At 46.2% G+C, this 27,435-nt stretch overlaps 1 protein-coding gene across 1 annotated transcript in view; it reads left to right on the top strand.

Annotated features, from left to right (window-relative positions):
• xylt1 (xylosyltransferase I) overlaps nucleotides 1-27,435 on the top strand; it is a 262,146-nt gene that overhangs the window by 157,260 nt on the left and 77,451 nt on the right. The window contains exons 3-4 of the mRNA XM_038820761.1: nucleotides 3,240-3,412; nucleotides 3,933-4,135. Of these exons, the coding sequence (XP_038676689.1) occupies nucleotides 3,240-3,412; nucleotides 3,933-4,135 (376 nt within the window). The remainder of the gene's footprint in view (nucleotides 1-3,239; nucleotides 3,413-3,932; nucleotides 4,136-27,435) is intronic.

Below are 27,435 nucleotides of genomic sequence, written 5' to 3'. Positions count from 1 at the left end.
TCACTGCCTGTCTCTATCTCATTTTGTGCATGAGTGCATATCATGACACTTCCCACAATGGGCGGGATTTATATCGCGATGTCTCACGAGATTGCGTTAGATCTCACGAGATGTGGCGAGCCGGGTGAATCCTGGAAGAGGGATCTCCCGGCATTGGCAGGTCACATTGGGCCTCGCTGCTTTTTGTCAGAACATGATCGGGAGATCCTGCCCGGAACTAGATTATAACTGGTTGTTCTGCTGCAACAATGTGCGTTCTTCATAAAACTATTTTCCTTAAATTTAAAGTCAATCATTCTTTTTTTCCAATTAAGGGCAATTTAGCGTGGCCAATCTACCAACCCCGCACATCTTTGGGTTGTGAGGGTGAGACCCACGCAGACACGGGGAGAATATGCAAACTCCACATGGACTTCATAAAAACTGTGGTTTCAAATTTAGCAACACTGAGTTTTTCTGAGAAAGCACAGGGAAGAAAACTTCTATTTAATTGGGAAAGCACGATTTGTTTAGCCTCCAGAGCTAAATGTAGGGTTTACGAGTGACTCATCTCTTGACGTGTCATGAAATGAAAATGAAATGAAAATGAAAATCGCTTATTGTCACGAGTAGGCTTCAATGAAGTTACTGTGAAAAGCCCCTAGTCGCAACATTCCGGCGCCTGTCCGGGGGGGGCTGATACGGGAATCGAACTGTGCTGCTGGCCTGCTTGGTCTGCTTTAAAAGCCAACGATTTAGCCCTGTGAGCCAAACCAGCCCCTCGGTCTGTCTCTAAACAAATTGAATGCTGGGGTTATTTGTACAGATGAGTCAAATTCCATTGTGTACGTAACAGAAGTAGAAGATAACACCTCATGCTTTGCAGCCTTTGCAGCACAGAAGACTGATGGCATTATTGTCAGTGGAATTTCCACAAACTATGATTGAAGCAAAAGAGTTCAGCTGTGATTTCTAGCTTTATGAATCCAGCATTCTACCCGGTGGAAGGTTTACACAAAAGCCTCTAGCTGTAAGCATGTGATCATTTGATGGGGCACAAGCTATTATTTGCTTAATAGAAGCCAACAGGAACACACTTTACGCACAGAAAACTCAGTTTTGAAAGCGAAGGTGATGATTGAAAAGCGATAGCCTGGAGCACTATCTGCCCATTTGATACCTTTATCCTGATCGCCAGAACAGAACAGCTTCATTTCCTTGTCCATTTTGACTCCTCTTCATGGTAGTGTGTAGTTCTACAGTACCAGTAATGCTGCAGTGTGTAGCACAAGTGGACATTACTCACAATCCTTGATCCAAATGTAACGTGCTAATTTAGCATGCAGTGCGATTGAATCCCATTCTGCCTTCATCTACAATGTCCCAAGGATTCAGGCCAATTTCTTCTCCAACTTAACCAAGGCCATTGCAACTCAAGCTGATTGAGATTGGTTTACTTAACCATGAGCCACAAGTGGGACCTTTAGGTTCTGGATTACTCAGTAAATTCACGGATTGATCTACTCGCACGCTATAAAGTGATAACATTCCACAGAAAATTGTCACATTATTTCAAGCCTAAGCTCCCTGTCAATGAAGTGATTAAGTATTCCAGACAGTTAGCCTCTCTGGCACTGGAAATTAACTATTCCATAGGATCCCTACAGTGCAGAAGGAGGCCATTCGGCCTATCGAGTCTGCACCAACCCTCCGAAAGAACATCGTATCTCGGCACCCCCCCCCCCCCCTCCCCCCATCCCATCCTATCCCCGTAACCCCGTGCATTGATCCAGGGCATTCCGCCTCACCTGTATATCTTTGGACTGTATAAATATGGAGTCTCATGCCATCACATTTTCATTGCTGGAGATTTAAATGGGTCCAATGCCAAGTCTCCCTTTTTACCAGTGATGTTTTTTGCTTTTCTCTCCACCCGTTGCACAACATTTGAAGCTCTTCTTCCACTACAGCATGTTCATTATGTTCTTATTAAAGCACCTTTGGTCTTATGATGCTGGCCATCTTTTACAGGATATACAAATAAATTTTTCATTTATTCCAGGAAGCAGGAACTCTTTGACTGTGAAGCTTAAACAAGCAGATGCTGCATATTGTAAAGGGGTAAACAATAGAATTTTACAATTTGTCATTATCATTTGGCATATTAATGCAGCTTATATGCAGCCAGGTAATGGTGAAAAATAACAGGTAAAATTGGTTTTCGGCAGTCGTGTGAAATGGGCACCGACTACATCTGAGTTTTGGTTGTGTTGACTTGAGCAGAAACCAGGCTATTAAACAAGCTACTGATTGTTTGTGAGCAAGGTGAAAACCAATTTCACCCCAACCTCTTTCTGCCAAAATAAATAGTTTTAAACAGGTTAACATGTTACAGAGTGGATAGTCAGAAGCTGTTTCCCAGGGTGGAAGAGTAATTACTAGGGGTCATAAATTTAAGGTGCGAGAGGCGAAGTTTAGAGGAGATGTGCGAAGGAAGGTTTTGACACAGAGGGTAGTGGGTGCCTGGAACTCACTGCTGGAGGAGGTGGTGGAAGCAGGTATGATAGTGATGTTTAGTGGCGTCTTGACAAATACATGAATAGGATGGGAATAGAGTGGTTTTTTTTTAATGTTTTTTTTTTAAATTTAGATTAGCCAATTATTTTTTCCAATTAAGGGGCAATTTAGCGTGGCCAATCCACCTACTCTGCACATTTTTGGGTTGTGGGGGCGAAACCCACGCAGACACGGGGAGAACGTGCAAACTCCACACGGACAGTGACCCAGAGCCGGGATCGAACCTGGGACCTCAGCGCCGTGAGGCGGTTGTGCTAACCACTAGGCCACCGTGCTGCCTGGGGAATAGAGTGTTAGGGGCCTCGAAGAATAGAAGGTTTAAGGTTAGATGGGCAGCACGGTCAGCACAGACTTCGAGGGCCTAAGGGCCTGTTCCTATGCTGCACCTTTCTTTGTTCTTTGTTTGTTACGTTTACCAGGTTTGCCATGAGTGGTGCACTGCATATTGTACATTGTGCTGGTTTGAGATTTACATAATGCCTTGTGTTACTGCTGAATCTGGAGACTGACTGTGGGCAATGGCCGCAGTATTGATCAGTGTAGTTATTACCATGTTAAAATCAGTACTGTTATTACCATGCCTTTAGGCAAATCACCTACTGTGCACAAGACATCTCCACGCACTTAACTTTACGCTTCTATGGCATTTGTCTAATTTTGTGACTATCGTTTGTTACTAACAGGAAAAGCAACAAATAACATCCAGCCAGAGGAAGACTCCTTGGAATCTCCACCTCCAAACCCCGTCAGAATCGCATTTGTTTTGGTTGTTCATGGTAGATCTTCACGACAGCTACGACGCATGTTCAAGGCAATCTATCACAGAGACCACTACTATTACATACATGTGGACAAGGTAAGCTTAAGAAAGACCATCAGCTCCCTTATTGTGTTGCTATATCTTAAATTTATTTTAACGAACAAGCTTTAAGAATGATGCAAGTCTACAGTATTGATTTGAACTGTTAACACAGCTTTCAAATTGGGAAAGAGCACCGAAGATGCATGTCGTGCTCTGCTTGGCAGCATTTGAATGGCAATGACATTTTTAGTGCTGTTGGAGAGCTGACTGTCCTATAATCTGTAATGTTAAAATGTGGGCACTTTTTAAAACTTTCATTCTAAATTTAGCTGTGCACCAATTGCAGGTGAAACAGTTGATGTGAAACTGAACTGTTGTGAAAATTCTTTGTGCTGATGACCCATTCAATAATGGATCCTGAGCTGATCCATTTCAGTGACAGGCATGTCTTATGACAAGGAAATAACCAGCTGTGATAAGGCAATGCAAAGATGCAGATGAATGGGTCCATCAGATGACTTGCTCAAAAAAAATGTACATAGTCCCAATTAACTATGATTTATTCTGTTTCAAGCGATCAAACTATCTGCACCGGGATGTATTGCAGTTTTCTACCCAGTACCCAAATGTGCGGGTGACACCTTGGCGAATGGCCACGATCTGGGGTGGAGCAAGCCTGCTGACTATGTACCTGCAAAGCATGCGGGATCTCCTGGAAATGAAAGACTGGTCCTGGGACTTCTTCATCAACCTAAGTGCTGCTGATTATCCCATCAGGTATGCAAATGAGAAAGTATATACACTTACACTTTATTGAATAGTCCAGGGTCTGCCAATACTAGGAAGTGTGGACTGCACAAGTGTCATGAGGCAGGATTGGACTGTGTGTTTTGAAACACATTGGATATAATTTCCTGAAGCTGCAGTGAAGTTTTTTAAGTCAATATGGGGGTTTCAGGCACGGATTGGACGGGATGGGATTATGCAACTCATCTCCTTGACCAGCACCCCAACTAGCTATCTCCGAGAAAGGCAAGGGCAGCAGATGTAGATCCCCTCCAAGTCAAACACAATCCTGATTTGGAACTATGTCATTGTTCCTTCACTGTCACTGGGTCAAAATCCTGGAACTCCCTAACAGCACGGTGGATGTACCGACACAACATGACCCGCAAAGGCTCAAGAAGGTGGCTCATTACCACCTTTGAAAGAACAATTGCAGATAGGTCAGAAATGTTGATCTTGCCAGCGTCACCCAGGAACGAAAAAAAAACACGGATCTTGTTTAGTCTTAATTGCTGTTTAGATTCAAAGGTAGGTTTGAATTTGAAACTGTTGAGCCGAAATGAACAAAATGATTTCCTGAAATTTCTGTGAAATTGAAACTGAAGAATCAGCTAGATGGATTGAGTGGCTTCTTTCATCTGTGCTTGTCCCAGCGTCAAATGGTTATTCAACATTGCCTTTTCTAGTTCATTTCAAGCTTTTTTTGTGTTTATTTCTAAGTCTAGCTTGTCTCAGGTGTAATATTTAGGTCCCGCTCTTCTAGATGTATTTGCTAAAACTGACAGGGTTGCCGAACACAAGTGATTGTATCACTTAAATAAAGAATGCAGGTGAGTTACATCTTGTGGAATAGAAACTAAACTTTCTTGAATGTCTTTCAGCAGCCTTTGGCAGGTAGGTTATCCATACAGAAAGGAAGAATTTATGTCAACATATTGCAGGGCTGGGCGGTTTGAGGCAACAGATAACAGCACTGTGGCTTCACAGCTCCAAGGTCCCAGGTTCGATTCCCCGCTGGGCCACTGTCTGTGTGGAGTCTGCACGTTCTCCCCGTGTCTGTGTGGGTTTCCTCCGGGTGCTCCGGTTTCCTCCCACAGTCCAAAGACGTGCAGGTTAGGTGGATTGGCCGTGCTAAATTGCCCTTAGTGTCCAAAAAAGGTTAGCTGGGGTTACGGGGATAGGGTGGAGGTGTGGGGATAGGGTGGAGGCATGGGCTCAGGTAGGGTGCCCTTTCTAAGGGCCGGTGCAGACTCGATGGGCCGAATGCCCTCCTTCTGTGCTGTAAATTCTATGATCTTTGGGTTTTTGGGTTGAGACCCACGCAGATATGGGGAGAATGTGCAAACTCCACACAGACAGTGACCCAGAGCCGTGATCTCTATGCCGTGAGGCAGTACTGCTAACCACTTTGCCACCGTGTTCCCCGAACTCAAACTATTCTACCCGGATTTCTCCAAATATGGTCGGATGCATTTTGTAAAAATTCCCTGTTTAAAAAAAAATGTGAATGAACGACTTTCCCAGTTACGAATTCAGCCTCCACAACCTGTTCATAGATAGTAAAAGACCTCAGTCAAAGCCACTGAAAGCTAATTTAGTGCGATGCAGCACTTTGCAACATGGGTGATTTCCAGCAGAAACCTCTACATTAAATCTCTTAAGTTCATGCTGACTTAATAGAGCAGGTTAATAACTTTAATACCTGCACCTATTGATTCCCTCCCCCTACTCTCCTCAGTTTATCACAAGAAGCAAGTTGTCACATTTATCTTTGCTGATTCTCACAGTGAAACCTGCTGAGTAGGGAATAACCATCGTGAACATTTAAAGGTTATCCAGAGTGTTTGGATTGAAAACCCATATTTGGTGTTTACTGTGGCTTGGCGTTACAAAATGGTTTTCTGTTAACGTTTCTACTGTTATGTACTGGTGTTTACTGCTGAGCGCATTGTCATTGACTTCTGCCAGTGATATTTGTACAGAATAGAAAACTGATTTCAAACCAAGGCCACACGACCGACAATTCTCTTTTACAGCGTTGCCTCATTCCACTGATAATACATCCAACACGATGTTAGGAAATTGTGCCAAATGTTCTGTGTCTGTTGCTGGAAGTGTTGTTTCAACCATTTTGCAGAGTGCTTTGACACTCGGCAGCGAAGCTTCACAGTGCCATAAAACAGCTGGTGGCCTTCAATGCTGTACCGGTCGGTGCAAGTCTGCTAACACATGGGAACAATCCATTTGTTTTTTATTTACTCATTCACGGGCGTGGGCAACACCAGTGAGACCGAGGTTTATTGACCGCCTCTAATTGACATGGTGGTGATGAGCTGCTGGCTTGAACCGCGGCAGTCCCTGTGGTGAAGGTGCTTCACTGAGAACTGAAAGCTTTGAGAATAATTTACAATTATAACTAAGCTTTCAGAGTGGAAAAAGTGACTAATTGGTCATGTAATGATAGTCATTACAAACCAGAGGTCATTCGCTGCTGTAATGTACAAGTAAATATTCCACTGCCGTACCACAAGATTGTAGTCAGTACTTACACCCTGTAACTGCACTCACTTATAGAACATAGAACAGTACAGCACAGAACAGGCCCTTCGGCCCTCAATGTTGTGCCGAGCCATGATCACCCTAGTCAAACCCACGTATCCACCCTATACCCGTAACCCAACAACCCCCCCCTTAACCTTACTTTTCTTAGGACACTACGGGCAATTTAGCATGGCCAATCCACCTAACCCGCACATCTTTGGACTGTGGGAGGAAACCGGAGCACCCGGAGGAAACCCACGCACACACGGGGAGGACGTGCAGACTCCGCACAGACAGTGACCCAGCCGGGAATCGAACCTGGGACCCTGGAGCTGTGAAGCATTTATGCTAACCACCATGCTACCCTGCTGCCCCTTAGTATTTTATTGAAGAGTTCCAACTAATCCAATATGTTTCTAATAATAAACCCCACTCACATATCAGAGGGCTGTTTTTTCAGAATGTCATTCGCTAAAAAATGCCCCAAAATAACGGGTGTGATTCTTCATCGCGGGATGCCAGAATTCGTTCCCCGATGGGATGGAGAATTGGGCGTATGGGGAAAATTGGGTTCGCGCTCGCACCATGTTCTGCCCCCTCGCTGGTGGCGCGAACGAGGTCCACGATGCAGGCCACCAGGTTGGCGCTGCCAAGCTCGCATTGTTTGCACTGTGGCAATTGGGCCTGGGTGCCCTGCGTGGGTATTTTGGAGGGGGGGGGGGGCTGCGTGGGGGCCCAGCGGCTCCCTCATACTTAATTTGGGGCTTGCAGGGGAAAGGGTTGCAAAATTGCAACCCGATCTTTCGCTATACTGAGGAATTTCGGCATGCGGAGCTCCTCAGTGCTACAAACGGGGCTATGTACGATATCAGCTATGCTTTCCCCACTGAAGCCCCCTATCTAACCGGGGGGGGGGGGGGGGGGGGGGGGGTGGGGCCGGGGGGGGGGGGGGGGGAATAACAGGGTGTTTCTTGGCTCTGCGACTGCGATGAAACACGAAGCTAAACATGCTCGCTATGGGACTTTGTTCCCATTTAGTTAAATCATGCCCCAAGTGTGGGCTGAAGCAGTGAGAAACTCCCCAGGACCCACAAAGGGCTGGATTATTCCAGCCTGCCCGCTGCAAGATCGGCACAAGCGGGACGCGGACCATGGAAAGGTCGGTTGACCTCGGGCAGGAATGTCAGGTCGCTGGGCAGGCACGGCCGGAGAATCCCACCCTAAGTCCAGTTAGACATCAGTGGAGAACCCGCCGACAGAACCGGTGGAAAACCAGCTGCAAAATCCGCCACAAATGACACGTAGAAACTTTTCCGTTCGATCGCGCCCGATGTATTTACAACTGAAAGGAAGAGTGTTACCGTATTTACTCATGTAAAAGTTGGGTTTCTAAAAATTAAATTTTTTGCCAAAATATGGTGGGGGGTTGTCTTTTACACGAGTAAGAGTTTCACGGTATTGAAATCCAATATCCCCATCAGCTTCGCAGTGTTACCAGGATGATAACTATTTCCACCAATCCTGCCCCCAACAGTAGTGCAAGAACAGTAGTGCAAGAGACACTAAAGATTATTTTGATATTGAATTTCTCTTTATAAATAAATAATAACCTCCATAGAGACAGACATTAATTTGTGTACACTAGGTTAATCAAATTTATCAGTTCAACAAATACAAACGGCATATATACAAATTTATCCCATTTTTTCGGAGCACAGAAAAGAATTCTACTTAACAACAACATTGAATATATTAAAATCCATAAAAATCATCCTCCGCTTGTCTTCAGAACCAAATAACCCATCTCAATCTGTAGCTTGAATGGCATTATCATACGGATGATCAACATCATCTGTAATAGCAATCAGATTGTCACCGGCCATATCATTCCACAAACAATCATTCCCTGTGCCATCAAGTACATCAGATATCCCACATTCCCTGAATGATTTGGCATCAATCTCCATTCTGATTTCATCCCAGTCCTCAACAATTTATTCACACAGGGTCACTGTCGAGGGCAGGCAGGTGATGATAACCCGCAGAGAGCTGAGTGCCAATGCTCCTCAAAAATGCTATAGTCTGACCCCTGCCTGTCTGCTGAGTGCTCGCTCACACCCAACACCTGCAGGCGGTGTGCCTGGAGGGAGGGGGGAACGCCTGCAGAGATGGGCCAAAGGTTCTGAGGTTGGCCCGCATTGCGGAAGAAAGTGACAAAGGCATCATACTGGTTGTTCACAAAGTCCACTCTTCGTCGCAGAACGTTCTACAATGGGGTGAATGAACATGGACAAATATTACCACCATTTTGATTATCATAAAGAAGCTTTCAAATCTTTAACCACAGTGGGTGCCAGTTAATCTGACAGAGATGTTTCTTCTACTCTGATTAGAGGATGTTTATGTCTGTGTTTATGTATGCCAAGGAGATGTCTATACACCGCCACCATTTTGGATTGTTTACTCGCTGGTACCAAAGCCACCTGCATGCATTTTTAATGGATGAATCGTTTATAAGTAACTACAAATTCCAGATAGTCAATCTTCATAAAAGTGTGTTTTATGGTGAGACCTTGGTGTGCACGCTAAAATCAGTAAGCTTGTAAATTGGATCGCAATTACATTTTGACAGGGGTAACCTACAAAGTCTGTCAGGCTGATTACTGAAATGTGGCCTTTATTTTTTAAAGGATGATCCCTCGGAAGATCATCCGTCTACAGCAGCTGAATCTCTGATTACACCAGGCTATCTGTATTCAAAGAGAGCGCTGTGCCAGAATGGAGACACTTTTTGACCCCATTTAAGAAATTAATCATGAATTCACTTCTTCACATGTCAGTGCATTTGTGTGCTTACCATTCGCGTTTGATACGCCTTCTGTTATGGCTCAACGGAGCTAGATACAAACTGAAGGAAGCTTACAGTAGATTCTAATTGTGCCCGGAAGACAGTGACCCAGTTTTAATGACACTGGACAATGTCTTGACATATTTTGCATTTTCCGCACAGGTGAGTTGAACAAGTAATCTTTAGCCATGGTGAATATTTTTTGTGGCGTTTTTGTAATCTCTCTGAGTGTGGTTGTTACGTTATGGACTTGATAAATGGGCCTGCAGTGACTTTGCAATCTTGTTCGGCTGCTTTGCATTGGACCTTTTGTTTGTCTAGCATTCCACAAAACATCATTTAATTTAAGGATCATTTCATAGCAGAGCTAAATATTCCACCTACATGCCCTTGTTCTGTGCGACAATGACAAAGCAACTAACTAACTCATAGAATTTTACAGCACTGAACAGAATGAGGCTATTCGGCCTGTTGTGCCGATACTATCTATTTAACTGAATCCCACTCTGCTGCTCTGTTCCCATATCTGAGCAAATTTACCCTGTTCGATTGTCTTTAGAAAGTTACAATTGAATCTGTTTTTGTCACCGATTAACCCCATACAGTTAAAATCAGCATAACGCGCTGCATAAAAAACAATTCTTCCCATCTTACCCCCCCCCCCCCCCCCCCCCCCCCCCCCCCCACCCTCACTGAATATTTGCCAATTGCCTTGAATTTATGTTCCTCAGTGATCAGCCCTGCTGTCAGTGGAAACAGTTACAGGTCCCTATCTTTTCTTTCAAAACTCGGAACACAAATCACTATTTATCTCCCTTTACGCTTCTCTGTTTGTATAATTCCAGTTTCTCGTCTTTCAGCTTGACCGGAGCCCTTTTTCCTTGGCACATTTTAATAAATCTCCTTTGCACTCCCACCAAAGTCGTGATATCCTTCCTGAATTTCAAGAATCCAAATTTCCAATGAAATCGGTGGCGGTGCCGCTTTCACAATGCTCCACCCCCTCCAAAGCAGAGTATTCCGTGCCACATATCGACCCCGCTTTGCATTGCGATGCGCCGCCCCCGACTGACCGAGTTCCTGACGGCGCGGGACACGTGTGGTCTCACCGGTCGGGAACTTGGCGCGGCGACCGCGGACTCAGTCCAGCGCTGCCACAGTCGGGGGGGGGGGGGGGGGCCGATCCACGGGGGGGGGGGGGGGGGAGGGGGGACATTATTCGGAGCTGGGTGCACTGTGGGAGGGGGGGTGTGGTCAGGGGCTTGAGACCCGGCCGAAGGTGGGGACTATTTCGCGGGCTGGGTTCACGAGCGGCCGCCGCCATGTTGCATGGCATGGACACTGCAGTGCGTATGTGCGGCCACGGACCCGGCAACTCTCTGGGGCGTATTGGCAACTAGAGCCGGGTGCTCTACACTGCCGTCCTGTTAGCCCTCAGCAAAACACGGAATCAGTGGCCGTTTTGCACCAATTTCTCTGGCGTAAAACGGCACCGTTCCCACGCCGGCGTGGGAACATAGCCCCAGAATCAGACAATCCAGCCCCCCCCGTCTTCGCCAAATGACTGCATGCATTGGATACATTTATTTTACACCATTTATTAACCAGCCCATGATAAGCTTTAGAAGATATAGGGAACTAAAGGCTAGAATAACAGTTGGTAAAATAAAGGGATGAAAGCTGAACGTATATCCAGCAAATTCATCTATCTTCTATAGAAGTAAAAGCATTAGCTTGATGAAAATAATTCATAATTTGTGAAAATTCCACAGTATTGAAATGTGAGCAATGTTAAATTAAAAAGAAAGAGGATAGGTATACTCAGCAGGAGAATATTTGACCTGAAACGCCAACCAGGAAATATACAAGAGAAGGGGGGAGTTGTTTCCTGGGCCTTGAACATCATTGTACACATTTCTTCAAAACAATTCGCCTAAAATTGGTCAAACCAATGTTAAAGATTGAGGAATTTCAAGTGCTAATTGCGTCCAGCTCAACTCCTGGTTTTCCAATCTCCTCACTTGTTCAAAAATCATTATGTTAGAAACTGCCCCACCCCCATACCTTTCACAAAAAACCTGCCACACTGCCAGATCAAATTAATCACCGGGAAAAGTTTCTGATGGATGTGCTTATTTGCAGGTCCTCCAGGAGGCTTTTTAAATCAAGCTTTACCTTTGGCATAAAGAAGCTGATAAGCACTTTGTAAAGTTTTTAACTTTTAAAATATAATTTACTAAGAAACTGACTATTATAGACCAAAATAACTTGTAAACTGATTTCTGTACACCAATATAGCTAGTAAACTGGCTACTGTACTCCACATGACTAGTAACCTGACTACAGTACACCAAAATAACTAGTAAGAAGTCTAACAACACCAGGTTCAAGTCCAATAGGTTTGTTTCAAATCACTAGCTTTCGGAGCATAGTTCCTTCATCAGGTGAGTGAAGAGGTTGACCTCCCAGGTGATCAGAGGTCCCCGGGTAGTTGGCCTTTGAGCAAGGTGGCACCCTGCATTGCTGAAAGCAGCCTGGGGCCATGGCAGTGCCACCTGGGGCACCCTGCCAGAGTGTCCAGGTGGCACTGCCAGCTTGCCAGGGGCACTGTCACGGTGTCAGGCTGGTAGTGTCCAGGCGCCCAAGTGTCACTTTCCCCGCAGCGAGGATTGGGCCCATGGTGTCCTTCCCGTCCGAGGTGGGCTCAAGACCCCCCCCCCCCCCACACAAACAGGTGAGTTGGGGATCGTGTCCTGATAGACCTGGACTGGGGCACAGGGATCGGTTCAGGTTGTCCAGAGATCGAGGCATGATTTAAAAGCGAATGGAGCTCCTCAGTGCTGGTGTGGCACTAATTGCGGCCTCGATGGGACATCCCCCCCCCCCCCCCCCCCCCCCCCCCCCCCCCCCCACCGCCCTTAAGGCTTGGAAAAATAACAGAGACCCAGGTTGATAGGCTTGTTAAGAAGGTGCATGGTGTGTTGGCATTCATTAACAGGGGGATTGAGTTTAAGAGCCGTGAGGTTTTGCTGCAGCTTTATAAAACCCTGGTTAGACCACACTCCAGTTCTGGTCGCCTCATTATAGGAAGGATGTGGATGCTTTGGAGAGGGTGCAGAGGAGATTTCCCAGGATGCTGCCTGGACTGGAGGGCATGTCTTATGAAGAAAGGTTGAGGAGCTAGGGCTTTTCTCACTGGAGCGAAGAAGGCAGAGAGGTGACTTGATAGAGGTGTACACGGTGATGAGAGGCATGGATAGAGTGGATAGCCAGAGACTTTTCCCCAGGGCGGAAATGGCTGTCACAAGGGAACACAATTTTCAGGTGATTGGAGGAAGGTATAGGGGAGATGTCAGAGGGAGGTTCTTTACACAGAGAGTGGTGGGTGTGTGGAATGCACTGCCAGCAGAGATGGTGGAGTCAGAGTCATTAGGGACATTTAAGCGACTCTTGGACAGGCACATGGACAGCAGTAAATTGAAGGGGTGTAAGTTAGGTTGATCTTAGATTCGGATAAATGGTTGGCACAACATCGTGGGCTGAAGGGCCTGTACTGTGCTGTACTGTTCTATGTTCTGTGTTCAATAGCGGGTCATTCCCAGTGCTTATCGCTTAACCTTCCCAAAACGGGACTCTTTTTTTCCATTAAATCACTCCCTAAGTTTCCAGTGGCAAAATATAGAGCATCTGTCCTAAATATTGCATCAACTCAGTTCCCTGGTTTTGAGGCAGCTTGACCCAGATGACAAGGTGGAGTATAAAAGCCAAGTGTTACAGCATTTCCTGCCTGGGTTGTGGAAAGGATTCTGGGGAAAAAGTGTTACCTTGATGTTCACATAACTGGAGACATAGGTTTAAAGAAAGTTAGCATTCAAACCACTAAACTGGAAACTGACAGATTGTAGGAGGATGTGAGACAGATGAGCTGATTCCCTTCCTTCAATGTGAACGCTTTTGTTCCTTGTTTAAGGTTGTCAGCACTCCAGGATTATCCGGGAGTTTCCAGGAATTTAAGGTTGAACTGGCCACAACTGTAAGCAAGCCAGGAGGTTAATCAGTTGGGTGTTCATGAAAAAAAACCCTCCCTTTTCATTTTGCCTTGATCAGTTTGATTAATTATAGAAGTATTGGAGTTGGGGGGGGGGGGATAAGTACTATTTGATTTGCGCGAGTAGCTGAAGATTTGCGATAGCTTCCAGGAAGGAAATCAAGCAATGTTGACAGCCCTACCTCTGATTCAGACTTGTTTTAACTTATTTCTATTAACTTTATACTCTTGAAAAACATCAATCTATTTTCAAGGAATGAGTAGCAGTTGGAAAATCCAGGGTATCAGTTCTTTGAAAGAGTAATAATATACCATGTGAGATCATTATCCATCGTCAGAATTTTAATGACCAAAAGTTGCTTTCTTTGTTCCCTCGCACTGTTTTAATATTCTATTCCAATACCTTTCTGCACAATTAAATCTAAAATTCCCATGATCTGCCTAGCCTAGATGGCGTTGCCATTGAGGACCCATTTCAACAATTTTCTTCACTTGTTTTATCCTGTGATTTAGATAGCCATTCAAATTTATGCCTCTTTTATCAAACAAAATGCGGTTTAACATAAACATTCTGTGGAAATGGATTTATTTTAAAATGACTCCCCATGGTGTTTTGAGTCAGAACTTTAAAAGTCTGCACAAGGAAACGCAGGGCGATCAGGCACCAAGTTATGGTTCCCTGGTGGGCTTCATGAATCAAATCAGCAGTACTGTCACCTAAATGGGACACTTGTGTGTATTAAACCGTAAATGGAAAGGTTTGACTCTGGTTGTCATGTTGTGCGCTGGATACAGCTGCTTTTACAGAAAGTTCTTCGCTCATTAACCTTATCACTGTAATTATAGCCTTTGAAGCAGAGGCAACATCACAGCTCTCCTTTTCTGGAAAGTTAGCAGCGCTGCAAATGTTGTCTGACAGGAAACAACACAAAATGCGTGCGATGTTCTGCGGTAATTTTCAGATATTTAGCAAATTCCGGCTCGGACAAGTTACGCTGATTGGTTTAACGAAGTGGTATTCAAAGGGTTTCATCGTCAACTAATTTCGGAGTGGCTGATGGAGAGGCCGGTCAGCCAGCTTTCGTGGGAGCTTTTTTTTTTCCAAGAAGGAGATATTTGTGCCCCTCTGGTCCTGCGATGGCAGTTGTTGAAGTCATTCCATGTGGAAGTATTGCTAAGTGCTCTCAGTAAATGGCCTTTCATCCTAGTGAGAGGGGGAACTACTGAAGCAGCAAATGTGGAAATTTGCGCAGCTTAGGATGCCAAGCACATTTTTCTTTGGCTGGTGAATAGTGCAGATCACTTGAGGGCCTGAAAGCCATTTTGGCGAGCGTGGAAGGGGCCTCTGTTTACAGTCATGTTGAGCACTGACAAAACTGACAGGCAAATGGTCTGTGCAGACTGTTCTCTCTGTGTACAGTCTGATGGTGAATATGGTGCAGTTTAGGGCAGGTTTGGAGTAAATGGATCGAGGTTCAGTTTTAGAGAAATCTATTGATTTGTTTCTTATTGCAGAACTTCAGAAGTGTGATTTATGGCACCACGGGGTCAGACTGGACAGTTCAATGAACATTATGGGGGGGGGGGGGGGGGATTTTCCGTACCCGCTCCCCTCTCCGCGTGTTTCTCGGCAGAGGGAGGCGGCCCAGCCGTTGGCCGGCAGCGGGATCCTCTGGTCCCTTTGCTGGCAATGGGATTTCCCATTGAATCCACCCCACACCGTCAGGAAACCCGCGGTAGGGGTTCCCTTTCACCGGGTCCAGAGGATTCTGTTGGCAAGAACAGCCGGAAATCCCCCACACATCAAAGATAAAGTGAGAAAATACAAAGCCACTGGGCCTGATTTAACCACCGCATTGTGCCCAGCTGGAGCTGGGCGTGCCGGTTAAGCAGCAGGAAAGGCTAAAATAAAGATTTGCATCAAGTGCGGATCGAGGATAGTTCTTTGCGCGCAAAGTTCCGAACTTGAATGTATCTAAATTCTCTCCCTCTCGGCAACTCAAATTTCTCACGTATTTGCTCCAGTTTCTCATAGCTCATAGCTTTCTTCAATAAGCAGGTCTCTCAACCGTTCTACCATCTGCACTGTTGGCACTGTACCATCTGCCATACATCGCATCCACCTTCCCCGACATAGACCGATGATTCCTGCAAAGTGGGGCCAGTGCCAACGCTGTCAGCCCAACGTGCCGCCTAAGTTGGTTCCATATTCTGAGCAAAGATGCATCTATGGGATTTCTGGTATATATCTGCCCAGGGAGAACAGGAGTGGGGTCGTTGCCAAGGCCCTCAAACTTGACTATCCTAATTCACGTAACCTTTGATAACCTGGACAGTGAGACAACATTCTGCGTAAAAACCATGCTGGGGGACCAAAGCGCCAGTTTAATGCGTTAACAAATAATTGTGCTCTCCTCTCCGATCGTACAGTCAGCCACATTTGAAGAGTAAAAAAAGAGAATCAGTGTCAAAGCAACCAGAAGGCTGAGCCGCGTATGTGAGGATGTAACAGCTTCAAGTAGCAGTAGCCTGGATGGAGCATTGTAGTCTTGGAGGGGTGACAGGCATTTTCTAATCAAGCCCACATGGAAGAGAAAACACTGTCCGGTGCCAGGAAATTGATCAGAATTTTACTTTCTGTTCAATTTCTTCAATGGTATAAAGCAGGCAATGTCAAACTAGGGGGCGTGACCCGCGGGTGGGTCGCAGGCGGAGCCATCCATCACGGCGCTTCCGATCGCGCAAATCTGCGCGCAACAGCCGCAGCTGCCGGCTGTTAATAAGGCCGGCTGTAAGCGGCTTTCAAAATGGCCACGAACATGTAAAAGGAATGCGGCCACATTGCGCATGCGTGCCATATCATCAGTGATCGGGCACGATGCGCAGTGCAGCCGCTTTTTTTTTTAAACGGTCGCAGCTTTTTGTTTTACAAGTTTGGGTGGGTTTTATTCATTTATTTTATTAATTTAATTTTTATTTCTTTCATTTATTTTATTCATTTTATTTTTGTTTTTTTTACAAGCTGGGGGATTTTTATTTGATAAAATTTTACAGGAAAGAAATGCAGAACTTTGGACAGATGGAGACTCCATACTTTCCGACCCCGGAAGGCTTCACCTTCATCCAACAGGTTCCATTGGAGGAGCGTGTATGAGGGTCAAAGGGACCCAAAACCATTTCCTCCATTTTTGTCAGTAGCAAACAGGGGGCGAAATTCTCCAACCCCCAGCAGGGTCAGAGAATCGCCTGGGGCCGCCGAAAATCCCGCCCCCGCCGTGGCAGAGATTCTCCACCACCCGGGAAGTGGCGGTGGCGGGAATCTCGCCACTCCGATCGGAGAGGCCCCTGCGGTGATTCTCCGGCCCGGATGGGCCGAAGTCCCGCCGCTGGGAGGCCTCTCCCGTCGCCGAGGTTTGAACCACCTCTGGAACGGCGGGATCAGCGGCGCGAGCGGGTCCTGGGGGGGGCGTGGGGCGATCGAAACCCGGGGGGTGCCCCACGGTGGCCTGGCCCGCGATCGGGGCCCCCCGCTCAGACTCCGGGCCAGTGCACTATTTTCCTCCGCGGCTGGCCTCCGCCATGGCGGAAGCGGAAGAGAACCCCACATCGCGCATGCGCCGGCAGTGATGTCAGCGGCCAGCTGCCGCTGACGTCACTGCCGGCGCATGCGCCGACCGGCGAAAGCCTTTCGGCCAGCCCTGCTGCCGGGGGCGCCTGTTTTTTGCGCCAGTCTTCTGGTGCTAACCGCTCCGGCGCGGGGCTGGCCCCCAAAGGTGGGGAGAATTCCCCACCTTTGGGGAGGCCCGACCCCTGAGTGGTTGGCGCCACTCCCCTACGCCGGCACCCTCCGTCACGCCGGGTAGGGGAGAATGCCGCCCAGGGTTTGAGAAAATGGTGGGTCACGCAGGTCGGCCGGCGTGTGTTGCAAAGATCGGCCAGCGTGGGTCGCGAAGGTCGGTTGGCGTGGGTCCCGAAGGTTGGCCGGTTGATAAAAATGGGTCCCCAGAAAAAAAGTTTGAAGAACACTGGTATAAAGCTTGCGATTTGGTCATGATTGACAAGGAAGTCAAAGATCATGGGGGAGAGGGCACAGTCAGATCAGCCATCATATGATTAAATGGCGGAACAGGCTTGAGGGGCTGAAAGGCCTACTCCTCCTGTTTCTTATGCTCTTATGATAAAAGAGATGATGATGCAGAGCAAAAGGGAGGTGATTATTTCGACAAGGGAAGAAGCCAAAGGTGGGCCCTGGGGAGGAGCTACAAATGGAAATAGTGAAATCTGAAGCACTGGTCAGCAACCCAGCTGTATGGAGGAGAGGAAATGTTCCAAAAGTCAGTTTAATGTTGAGGATTAGCACAGGAAAAGCTTCTTTGTTGCTTTTAATACTGATGGGATTAACAAAGTTTTGAATTCCTGTAAATATTCATCGAACTGTTTAATGTTCAATAAATTGGTCCAGGGGGTTACAACTGGAGCCATGGTCTGACAGAGTATTTTTCAAGAATTTAGTTTTGACGCTCTTAGAGTGATCGGTTTCGGAAGGTGTCAGATAACCTGCTGACTAAAATATTAACCTTTAGTTTATTTTTAAACATTGGGGAGCACGGATAGTACATATTCCTAATGAGACTGGGGAATAAAACTGATCGTATTGATGGATAAATAGAGGACCATCAACTTCCTATTTGTTGTATTAAATTACTATGCTCTCTAAATATGATAAGACCATTAGACATAGGAGCAGAATTAGACCACTCGGCCCATCGAGTCTGCTATACCATTCAATCATGGCTGATATTTTCTCATCCCCATTCTCCTGCCTTCTCCCCATAACCCCTGGTCCCCTTATTAATCAAGAACCTATCTACCTCTGTCTTAAAGACACTCAGTGAACTGGCCTCCACAGCCTCCTGCGGCAAAGATTTCCACAGATTCACCACCCTCTGGCCGAAGAAATTCCTCCTCATCTCTGTTTTAAAGGATCGTCCCTTTAGTCTGAGATTGTGTCCTCTGGTTCTAGCTTTTCCTACAAGTGGAAACATCCTCTCCACGCCCACTCTATCCCAGGCCTCGCAGCATCCTGTAAGTTTCAATAAGATCCCCCCTCATCCTTCTAAACTCCAACGATTACAGACCCAGAGCACTCAACCATTCCTCATACGACAAACTCTTCATTCCAGGGATCATTCTTGTGAACCTCCTCTGGACCCTTTCCAAGGCCAGCACATCCTTCCTTAGATACGGTGCCCAAAACTGCTCACAATACTCCAAATGGGGTCTGATCAGAGCCTTATACAGCCTCAGAAGTACATCCCTGGTCTTGTATTCTTGACATGAATGCTAACATTGCATTTGCCTTCTTAACTGGCGACTGAACCTGCACATTAACCTTAAGAGAATCGTGAAGAAGGACTCCCAAGTCCCTTACTGCTAATGCTTTCCGAAGCATTTCCCCATTTAGAAAATAGTCTATGCCTAAGTTCCTCCTTCCAAAGTGCATAACCGTACACTTTTCCACATTGTATTTCATTTGTCACTTCATTGCCCACTCTCCTAGCTTGTCTAAATCCTCCTCCAGCCCCCTTGCTTCCTCAATACCACCTGTCCCTCTACAGATCTTTGTATCATCTGCAAACTTAGCAACAGTGCCTTCCGTTACGGCAGCACGGTGGCACAGTGGTTAGCATTGCTGCCTACGGCGCTGAGGACCTGGGTTCGAATCCCGGCCCTGGGTCACTGTCTGTGTGGAGTTTGCACATTTTCCCCGTGCCTGCGTGGGTTTCACCCCCACAACCCAATGATGTGCAAGTTATGTGGATTGGCCACACTAAATTGAAAATGAAATGAAATGAAATGAATGAAAATCACTTATTGTCACGAGTAGGCTTCAATGAAGTTACTGTGAAAAGCCCCTAGTCGCCACATTCCGGCGCCTGTCCGGGGAGGCTGGTACGGGAATCGAACCGTGCTGCTGGCCTGCTTGGTCTGCTTTAAAAGTCAGCGATTTAGCCCGGTGAGCTAAACCAGCCCCCTAAATTGCCCCTTAATGAGAAAAATAATTGGGTACCCTAAATTTATTTTAAAAAAACAGTGCCTTCAGTTCCTTCTTCCAGATCATTAATGATACAGGTAGATAAGGGGTGATTTTTCAGGGGTTCAAAATGGAGTCTTTTGACATGCGAACCTGGATTAGTGTTAACATTGTAGCCCCAATTCCCTGACGCATGCCCACCCCAATGTAGGATCTGCTTTGGCGTTTAAACCTCACAAAATGACCCCTACAATATCAACCAAGCCATTCATAACTACAGACAATGGGCTCAGTTCCCAGGGTGTATACGTTTTTGTTTTAATGCGCTTTTAATTTTCAGTGCCCCTCCTGCATAATGTATTCATCGAATTCCTACAGTGCAGAAGGGGGCCATTTGGCCCATCGAGTCTGCACCTACCCTCTGAAAGAGCATTCTATCCAGTCCCAATCCCCCATCCTATCCCTGTAACCCCATTTAGGGGCAATGTAGCATAGCCAAACCACCCAACCTGCACATCCTGGGACTGTGGGAGGAAACCGGAGTTTCCGGAGGAAACCAACACAAACACGGAAGAACGTGTAAACTCTACGCAGACAGTCACCTGAGGTCGGAATCGAACCCGGGTCCCCACCGCCACGAGGCAGCAGTGCTAACCACCGTAACATTGTGCCGCTCCTTCAACTCGACTACAAAATGATAAACAGAGTAGAGTAGCCAAGTTTAACAATTAGTTTTCACAAAAAAAGTCAAACAATTCAAGAGACTAAGTCCACGGTCCACAGTGCATCACCAAGACAGAGAAAACAAAATGAATCAGTCAGTATTATTATATGAGCATAAGACAAAAAACAAGGGTCACCAGGCTATCCCTGTAAGAATTAGCATTAGAATTCCCGTATCAGCCTCCCCGAACAGGTGCCAGAATGTGGCGACTAGGGGCTTTTCACAGTCACTTCATTTGAAGCCTACTTGTGACAATAAGCGATTTTCATTTCATTTCATTTTCATTTCAATTAGCAATGCCAATGAAGTGACTGTCCCAGAGGTCCACATTTACCCATCACTCCCATTGCACACACATTACCATATTGTGTTATAGCCATTTAGCTCATGTTGTACTGATCCAATTCTTAGCAAAATTATTTCTACGCTTGCCAAAGGTTAAGCTGCAATTTCAACCTGCGATCTTTCAACTGTGCTAATGTCTTGAATTTCCTGGACCAGTCACAAGGTCGAGTCTACTGCCCGAGAGCAATAAAGTCACATAACCATGGAATAAAAGCAGAGAGAATTTGAGTTAGAAAGACCCACCCAGAACATTACCCTGTGATTAATATTTTTTTCCCCTTTACAACTTAACAACCCTATTAAGTCCTATGAAGAATAAACAGAGTAAACTACTGCCACCTTTCATTTAAAAAGTTTCTATTGTTAAGGACGTTGCAATGGGTGGCCCAGCGCCCAGTGCCACTGCCCCACGGCGCCAAGGGCCTGGGCAACTTATGACACTTAATAAGTTGACTTAAGGCGGTAGCAGAGTAGATTGACTTATTTTGGGCCGATGTTGAGTTACACAATACCAGGGAGACCACAACCTCCAGGCAAGGTGGATCTACTGAGCTCTCCTTCTCATCTACTGCAGCAATACAACTCTGTTCGATCAGCTTGGTACGTGAGTGCTTCAAGAACATTGACTACAAATATTTCACCTAACGTGAATGTGAATTCAGGTAAAATATACAGCACGGCGATAAACTATACAGCAAGTTTTCACTCACGAATCAAAGTAACTGACCTTAAAGAACCCACAGAATGGAACATTACCACAACAAGGTCTATACTTTCAAAAAGTTCACTCTGCAAAACCTCTTATTTACCTTCCATTAGTTTGGTGAATGGTTCAGGACACATAGATGGAATTGTTGACAGCTACTGAAAGGCAACAATTCCATGATAAGGGACTTCTCCCGTCACAGTAACTCCCAAAGCAACACGCCATAGCTCCAAACATCACTGCAAGGTATCATTCACAGGCTGCCTGCTCAGAGAAACTACAAAGGTGGCAGTTCAAACCGTCTGTGTAGAAACATATTTGTAGGCTAATGACATTTATTTATATTCAACTTTAATTATGACTTAATGGCTCAGATACTCACTTAAGAAATGATACAATTGCCTAATTCAATACAGAAATGCTGCGCCGTGTGCTCAACACTTTGATTGTTCATGGAATGCAGTGCAGTTTTTTTCCTGCTAGATTTTCATAGAATTATAGAATTTACAGTGTAGAAGGAGGCCATTTGGCCCATAGGTTCTGCACCAGCCCTTGGGAAGAGCACCTTACTTAAGCCCACGCTCCACCCTATCCCTGTAACCCCACCTAACCTTGTGGATACTAAGGGGCAATTTAGCATGGCCAATCCACCAAACCTGCACATCTTTGGACTGTGGGAGGAAACCGGAGGAAACCCACGCAGACACGGGGAGAAAGTGCAAACTCCACACAGTCACCCGAGGTCAGAATTGAAGCCAGGTCCCTGCAACTGTGAGGCAGCAGTGCTAACCACTGTGCCACTGTGCTGCCCCGATTTTTACAACTATTTTTATGTGCTGCATTATGGTGTCAATTTCAGATCTCAGACTCCTTCTTCCTGATCATTAACAGCTTGCTTTAACAGATGCACCGCAGGTTTGACAGTTAACAAAGCAATGCTGAATGTGAAACTATATTCACAAACCTCTTTTAATATGTGAAGCAGATATGAATTCCCAGTCCTCACCTACAAATTATTTTTTGATAAATTTGCAACGATTGTGCATCACCATTCATTTTCAGTGTAAATGTCGACATACATCAGCCTGGATTATAATGGCTACTAGCCTACACTCCCTCAGAAAATTGAATAAAAGCAGACACGTTACTTTCTCAATATATGAATATACATCTTAACGTGTCTTCTAAAAATAAAGATGCCCTAGAGCGATTTTGAAACTATAATCATCAGATTGCTACCTTGTCATAGATTCTAATGATCCATTATCATGTACACAACAAAAGAATGCGATTTACGAAGCAGACTGCTGTGGGTGGATTAGTGGGTAGCATTTTCTGGAGGAGCTCATTGATGCCTAGGGTTCCAACTCAAGTTGGACACATTCCCAGCGGTATCATCAGATGATGCTCCCACATCCAATTGTCTTGCCCACGTACCTGCCCTTGGTTGCCCGAGACATCCGTGATTACAATTCAACCCCTATGCCCCCACAACTGCCCACCCAACAACAAATGGAAAGCAAACAGGCTTGTGTACCTGAATAGATCATTTTTGACTGTCAAACAGTTTCAGTCTTCAATATACTTGGAACTAATAAGCAAAAGTCATCGCGGTCTTTCAGATTAAGAGGAGTTATTTTTATTTATAAATTTAGAGTATCCAATTATTTTTTTCCAATTAAGGGGCAATTTAGCGTGGCCAATCCACCTAATCTGCATATCTTTTGGCTTGTCGGGGGTGAAACCCACGCACACAGGAGGAAAATGTGCAAACTTCACACAGTGACGCAGGGCTGGGATCGAACCCGGGTCCTTGTCGCCGTGAGGCAGCAGTGCTAACCACTGTGCCACCGTGCTGCCCTAGGTTATGAGGAGTTATGACAAGGGAATTAGTGTCATGAAATTATATCATAGAATTTACAGTGCAGAAGGAGGCCATTCAGCCCTTGGAAAGAGCACCCCACCTAAACCCATGCCTCCACCCTATCCCCGTAACTCAGTAACCCCACGCAACCTTTTTTTTTTAACTAAGGGCAATTTTAGCATGGCCAATCCACCTAACCTGTACATATTTGGACTGTGGGAGGAAACCGGAGCACCCGGAGGAAACCCACGCAGACACGGGGAGAACGTGCAGCCTCCACACAGACAGTGACCCAAGCCGGGAATCGAACCTGGGAGCCTGGAGCTGTGAAGCAACAGTGCTAACCACTGTGTTACTTAGTAGCACCGTCCTTAGTAGCAAAACATTTCCACTTGTCAGCGAGAAAGTAAAGAGAAGGGAGGGGATTTACTGCCCCGTTTTTGGCAGGTTGAAATGGGGGCAGAGAAGTGAGGGGGTGTCCCGAATCAGCTGTCACGCTGGTGGTGTTTCCCCACTCAATTATTCGCAACAAAGACATAAGGATCCCCAACACTTTAAGGGCCTCCTCGCTGTATCATTTCTCCCATCAATTTACAATTGGTCTTGGCAGGGATGTGCAAACATAACTCGCCAGGGGCACACAGATAGGTGGAGAGGGTCATGCCTGGGCAGTGACCCAGCACAGGGGACAGTGCCTGGGAGCACTGCCGGGGGGGGGGGGGTTTCTGTTGGAGAGGTTTGGTGGCGAGGGGGTTTTGAACTGTCAGGGGCCGCGGTTGCTGCCCATCTCCAAGATTTCTTTACAAAGAGTTTAAACATACAGCGGAACCTTGCCAGGCAGTTGGCGGCTGCCTCCCTGCTTTCCCTACTGAAGCCAACACAGGAAAGAAATTTTAAAATTCCGCCCAAGAACTAAATTTAGGTTACTCACAAGTAGAATTATTATAGAAGTGAATATAACCCCAGTGGGCTGGGTTTACCTTCAAATGGGCACGTAAACTGGATCACAATATCAACAGTGTGAAGGTTTTAATGCAACCACTAAATCGAGCTGTACATTAAATATTGCAAAATGGCTCAGCCAACATGGGAATGGACTCCCAGAGGTGCCTCTCTAGAAACGCTCTGAGTATTGCAATGGCATGAAATGGCATGGCCTGTTTATTTTTCTCACCCCTGCAGATCAAATTTCCTCTCCTATTAAATAACAATGTCAAAAACCCAAGGTGAATATATATGCAAATAGTTTGTTTGCATCAAAATGAACTCTCAAGCGAACATGGGTGCCCACAGAATGCTACATCTAAACATAAACAAAAAAGAAATACGTAGGAATTGCAAAGCACGCTATGTATATTGGGCGTACGAGCACGTTTCACAGGTTTAGAATACCCTCCAGCCACTGGGGTTTATTCTTCTGTCATGGTCCTTCTTGTTTATTGCCCTTGTTTCCCTTTTTTATTTTGCCATTCTTACTTTGATCCATGGATAATTAATGAACATATCGCTTTAAGGCAAGCAGCGTGTATCTTTAAATCTTCTGCTTAAGATTCCAGAAGCTAGAGGAGAGAACTTTGCTAGTCTGTGCTGGTTTGAACAGGAGACCACAGACTTGTCGGCACCAGTGTGAGCGATGGATTGGGACTCGGTTTGATTGATTAGCTAGTGGCCAATGAATTGGCCCAAAAGGCGGTACTCTATCTGGTAACAGGTGGTGATTGGATTATATCCCAGTGGGATGCTTTTCAGAGTCCCTTGGAGTTTCAGTTTTGATTCTGGCAGCCCAGGGGTAAAAACCTGCAAACTCTCCCCAGAAAAGCTGCTGTGAGTGCTCTCTCTCTCTCTCTCTCTCTCTCCAGAGAGACAAGGGCAGAACTGACTATATCTCTCCAGATAGCCAGATGTGTGGGCTGTATTCCTGAAATTACAGAGGCCTGAATACAAACCAAAAGCCAAGTTTGAAGAGAAGTAAGGTGACTCTCTGGAAAAGCTCTGAGTATTGCATATCACAATATCAATGTCTCCATATTGTGCAGCAGCTCAGGGATCTGCCCTGAAGTCACTGAGTAGCACAAGACCCATTATAGACTGTGGAGTTTACATGGTTGACACCATGGATGACAGCACTGGAGCTATGGAAGCTGTAGACAGCTCAGCTAGTATGGTAGAGTTTTCAGGGAAATGCTGAACAGGTGAGGAGTGTTCACCATGGCTGACAGACCCATCACCTGAGGTTGAGCAGATCACAGAGGAAGTGCAGAAGGAAAGTGTATTGTCCCGGTTGTGCAGGAATGAAGACACAGGTGATAAGTTCAACAATTGCCAGATCCTCGACGCCGTTACATGCTGTGCCTGTAACCACACGGGAGTGATTTCCGGCACCCTCGCATTGCCAGTGTCAGTGCACAGGTCATTTGGCAATATGTGAATGAATGCACGTTCTGCAGAAGGGACTTTGTTGATTCAGACCTCTTGACTTGATAAGTTGTGCGAGGGAGCTGGGAACCAATGAACTTGCGATTATTGCGCCAGCTGTCATCGACAGAGGTAACCAAGAGTGTTGGGGGCCTTTTACTTGTTGCCTTCAGTGTGAAGGTGGACCAGATTACCACAATCAACTAAGGTGAGTATTGCTTATATGCCATGGGGCACCTTAGATTTCTGACCAGACAGCTGATCGGTCTGGCAGAGCCAGTGTTAAATTTCATTAACCCTGTGGACAGATAGGGGAATCTACACAATGGTGAACTTGTGCCGAGAATTCTCTTGTGAGTTGATGTCAGGTGTGTTGTGTCACGGCGATGGATGGGGCCAAAGATGTGATAGGGCCTCCTTGTAGTTTGTGACATAACAGCTCAACCTCGATCCTGTACTGCCGTCTCTGTTTCCAGGTCCTTTTTGGGATTCCTTGGTACCCTGAGCTCAATGTCAATGCCATGTTAATGAAGCAATATTCCTCCTAACAGGGTAGGAAACCCAGGAGCAGCATCCGTCCGTTCACGGCAGCTTGTGGAACATCCAGTGGATAAAATCCAGTGCACAGACTATTAATGAGGAGTGAGGAAGAGAGAGTAATTGGGATAAGATGACTCAAGTGGAGAAAAAACTGGTGTGCATTTGATAGACTGAAGGTTGCGCTTTATTGGGGAGCTGGTGAGAACCCCATGTCGCTTCTCTCTGGAGACCTGATGCAATGGCCAGGCGATCAGGCATTTCCCTGGACAGCATCGGGCCACCTATGTAATCAAGCCCCAGCCACCCAGAGGCTGGTGGTTCTCCAGTTCCTGCCAGCACCATCAGGAACATTGCCAGCGGTCGGTAACTCAGGCCAGCCCTGGGAAATCACTACTGGGTCCCTACATTTAGGTAAGTTTGGGCAGAGTGAGGATCGTCAGATGCAAGGGCAGAGGAGGTGACTTTCAGCAGTCGGCCTTCCCAATGCCAGGTCCCATCAACAAGGCCCCCCCCCATCGCAAGAATGCCACGAGCAAATCTGACAGGGTTTGCTGGGCGGTGATGATTCCTCCGCCCCTCCCAACCAGCGGCAATGGAATGAGGCCCTTTAAGTGGGCCTTATGTGGGTACCTGAAGGCCTCACTTGCTCTCCGAGCAGCAAGGCCACCATTCACATCCCCCCCCCCCCCCCCCCCCCCCCCCCGTGCTTTACTGTGGAGGGAGAACAGGAAGATTCCAACCTCCAAGCTCACCTCTGGGTAAGATTATTAACTTCCACCCATGGTGTTGCTGAAACATTCCAAGATCCTGAATCGCTGGCATACAGCAGGCGCCTTAGTGCAAAATTGCACTTGTATTTCTGATGTCACTGGTTACATGCCAGCGACTCTGAAATCTCTGCTGTATGATTTCTGTAACTTTCTGGATTGTCTCATTCTGTCAGTTATAGTGACCTGTTCCATTCACATTATTAATGCCTCTCTTGCAACCTTGTGAGTCTGTTTTTGTCAGGCTTGGGGATGAAGCTGCACATCAGCCATGATCTAGTTAAAGGGCAGTGGGCTGAATACCTGACTCCTGTTCCTACGTTTGGGAGCTGCCAGATGTCAGAGAAGATTCATAAAGAGTAGCAATGCAGTAAGTGCATTACTGGCAGGACTGGCACTCAGAATATAAGTGAAAATTAAGTATCTGTTCAGTTCCGCCTCTTTGAGAGCCCCTAAAAT

This window comes from Scyliorhinus canicula, chromosome 15 (assembly GCF_902713615.1).
Source record: "Scyliorhinus canicula chromosome 15, sScyCan1.1, whole genome shotgun sequence".
Lineage (NCBI taxonomy): Eukaryota > Metazoa > Chordata > Chondrichthyes > Carcharhiniformes > Scyliorhinidae > Scyliorhinus > Scyliorhinus canicula.
Note: the sequence above shows the minus strand (reverse complement) of the source record. Positions and strands in the feature narration are given on the sequence as shown.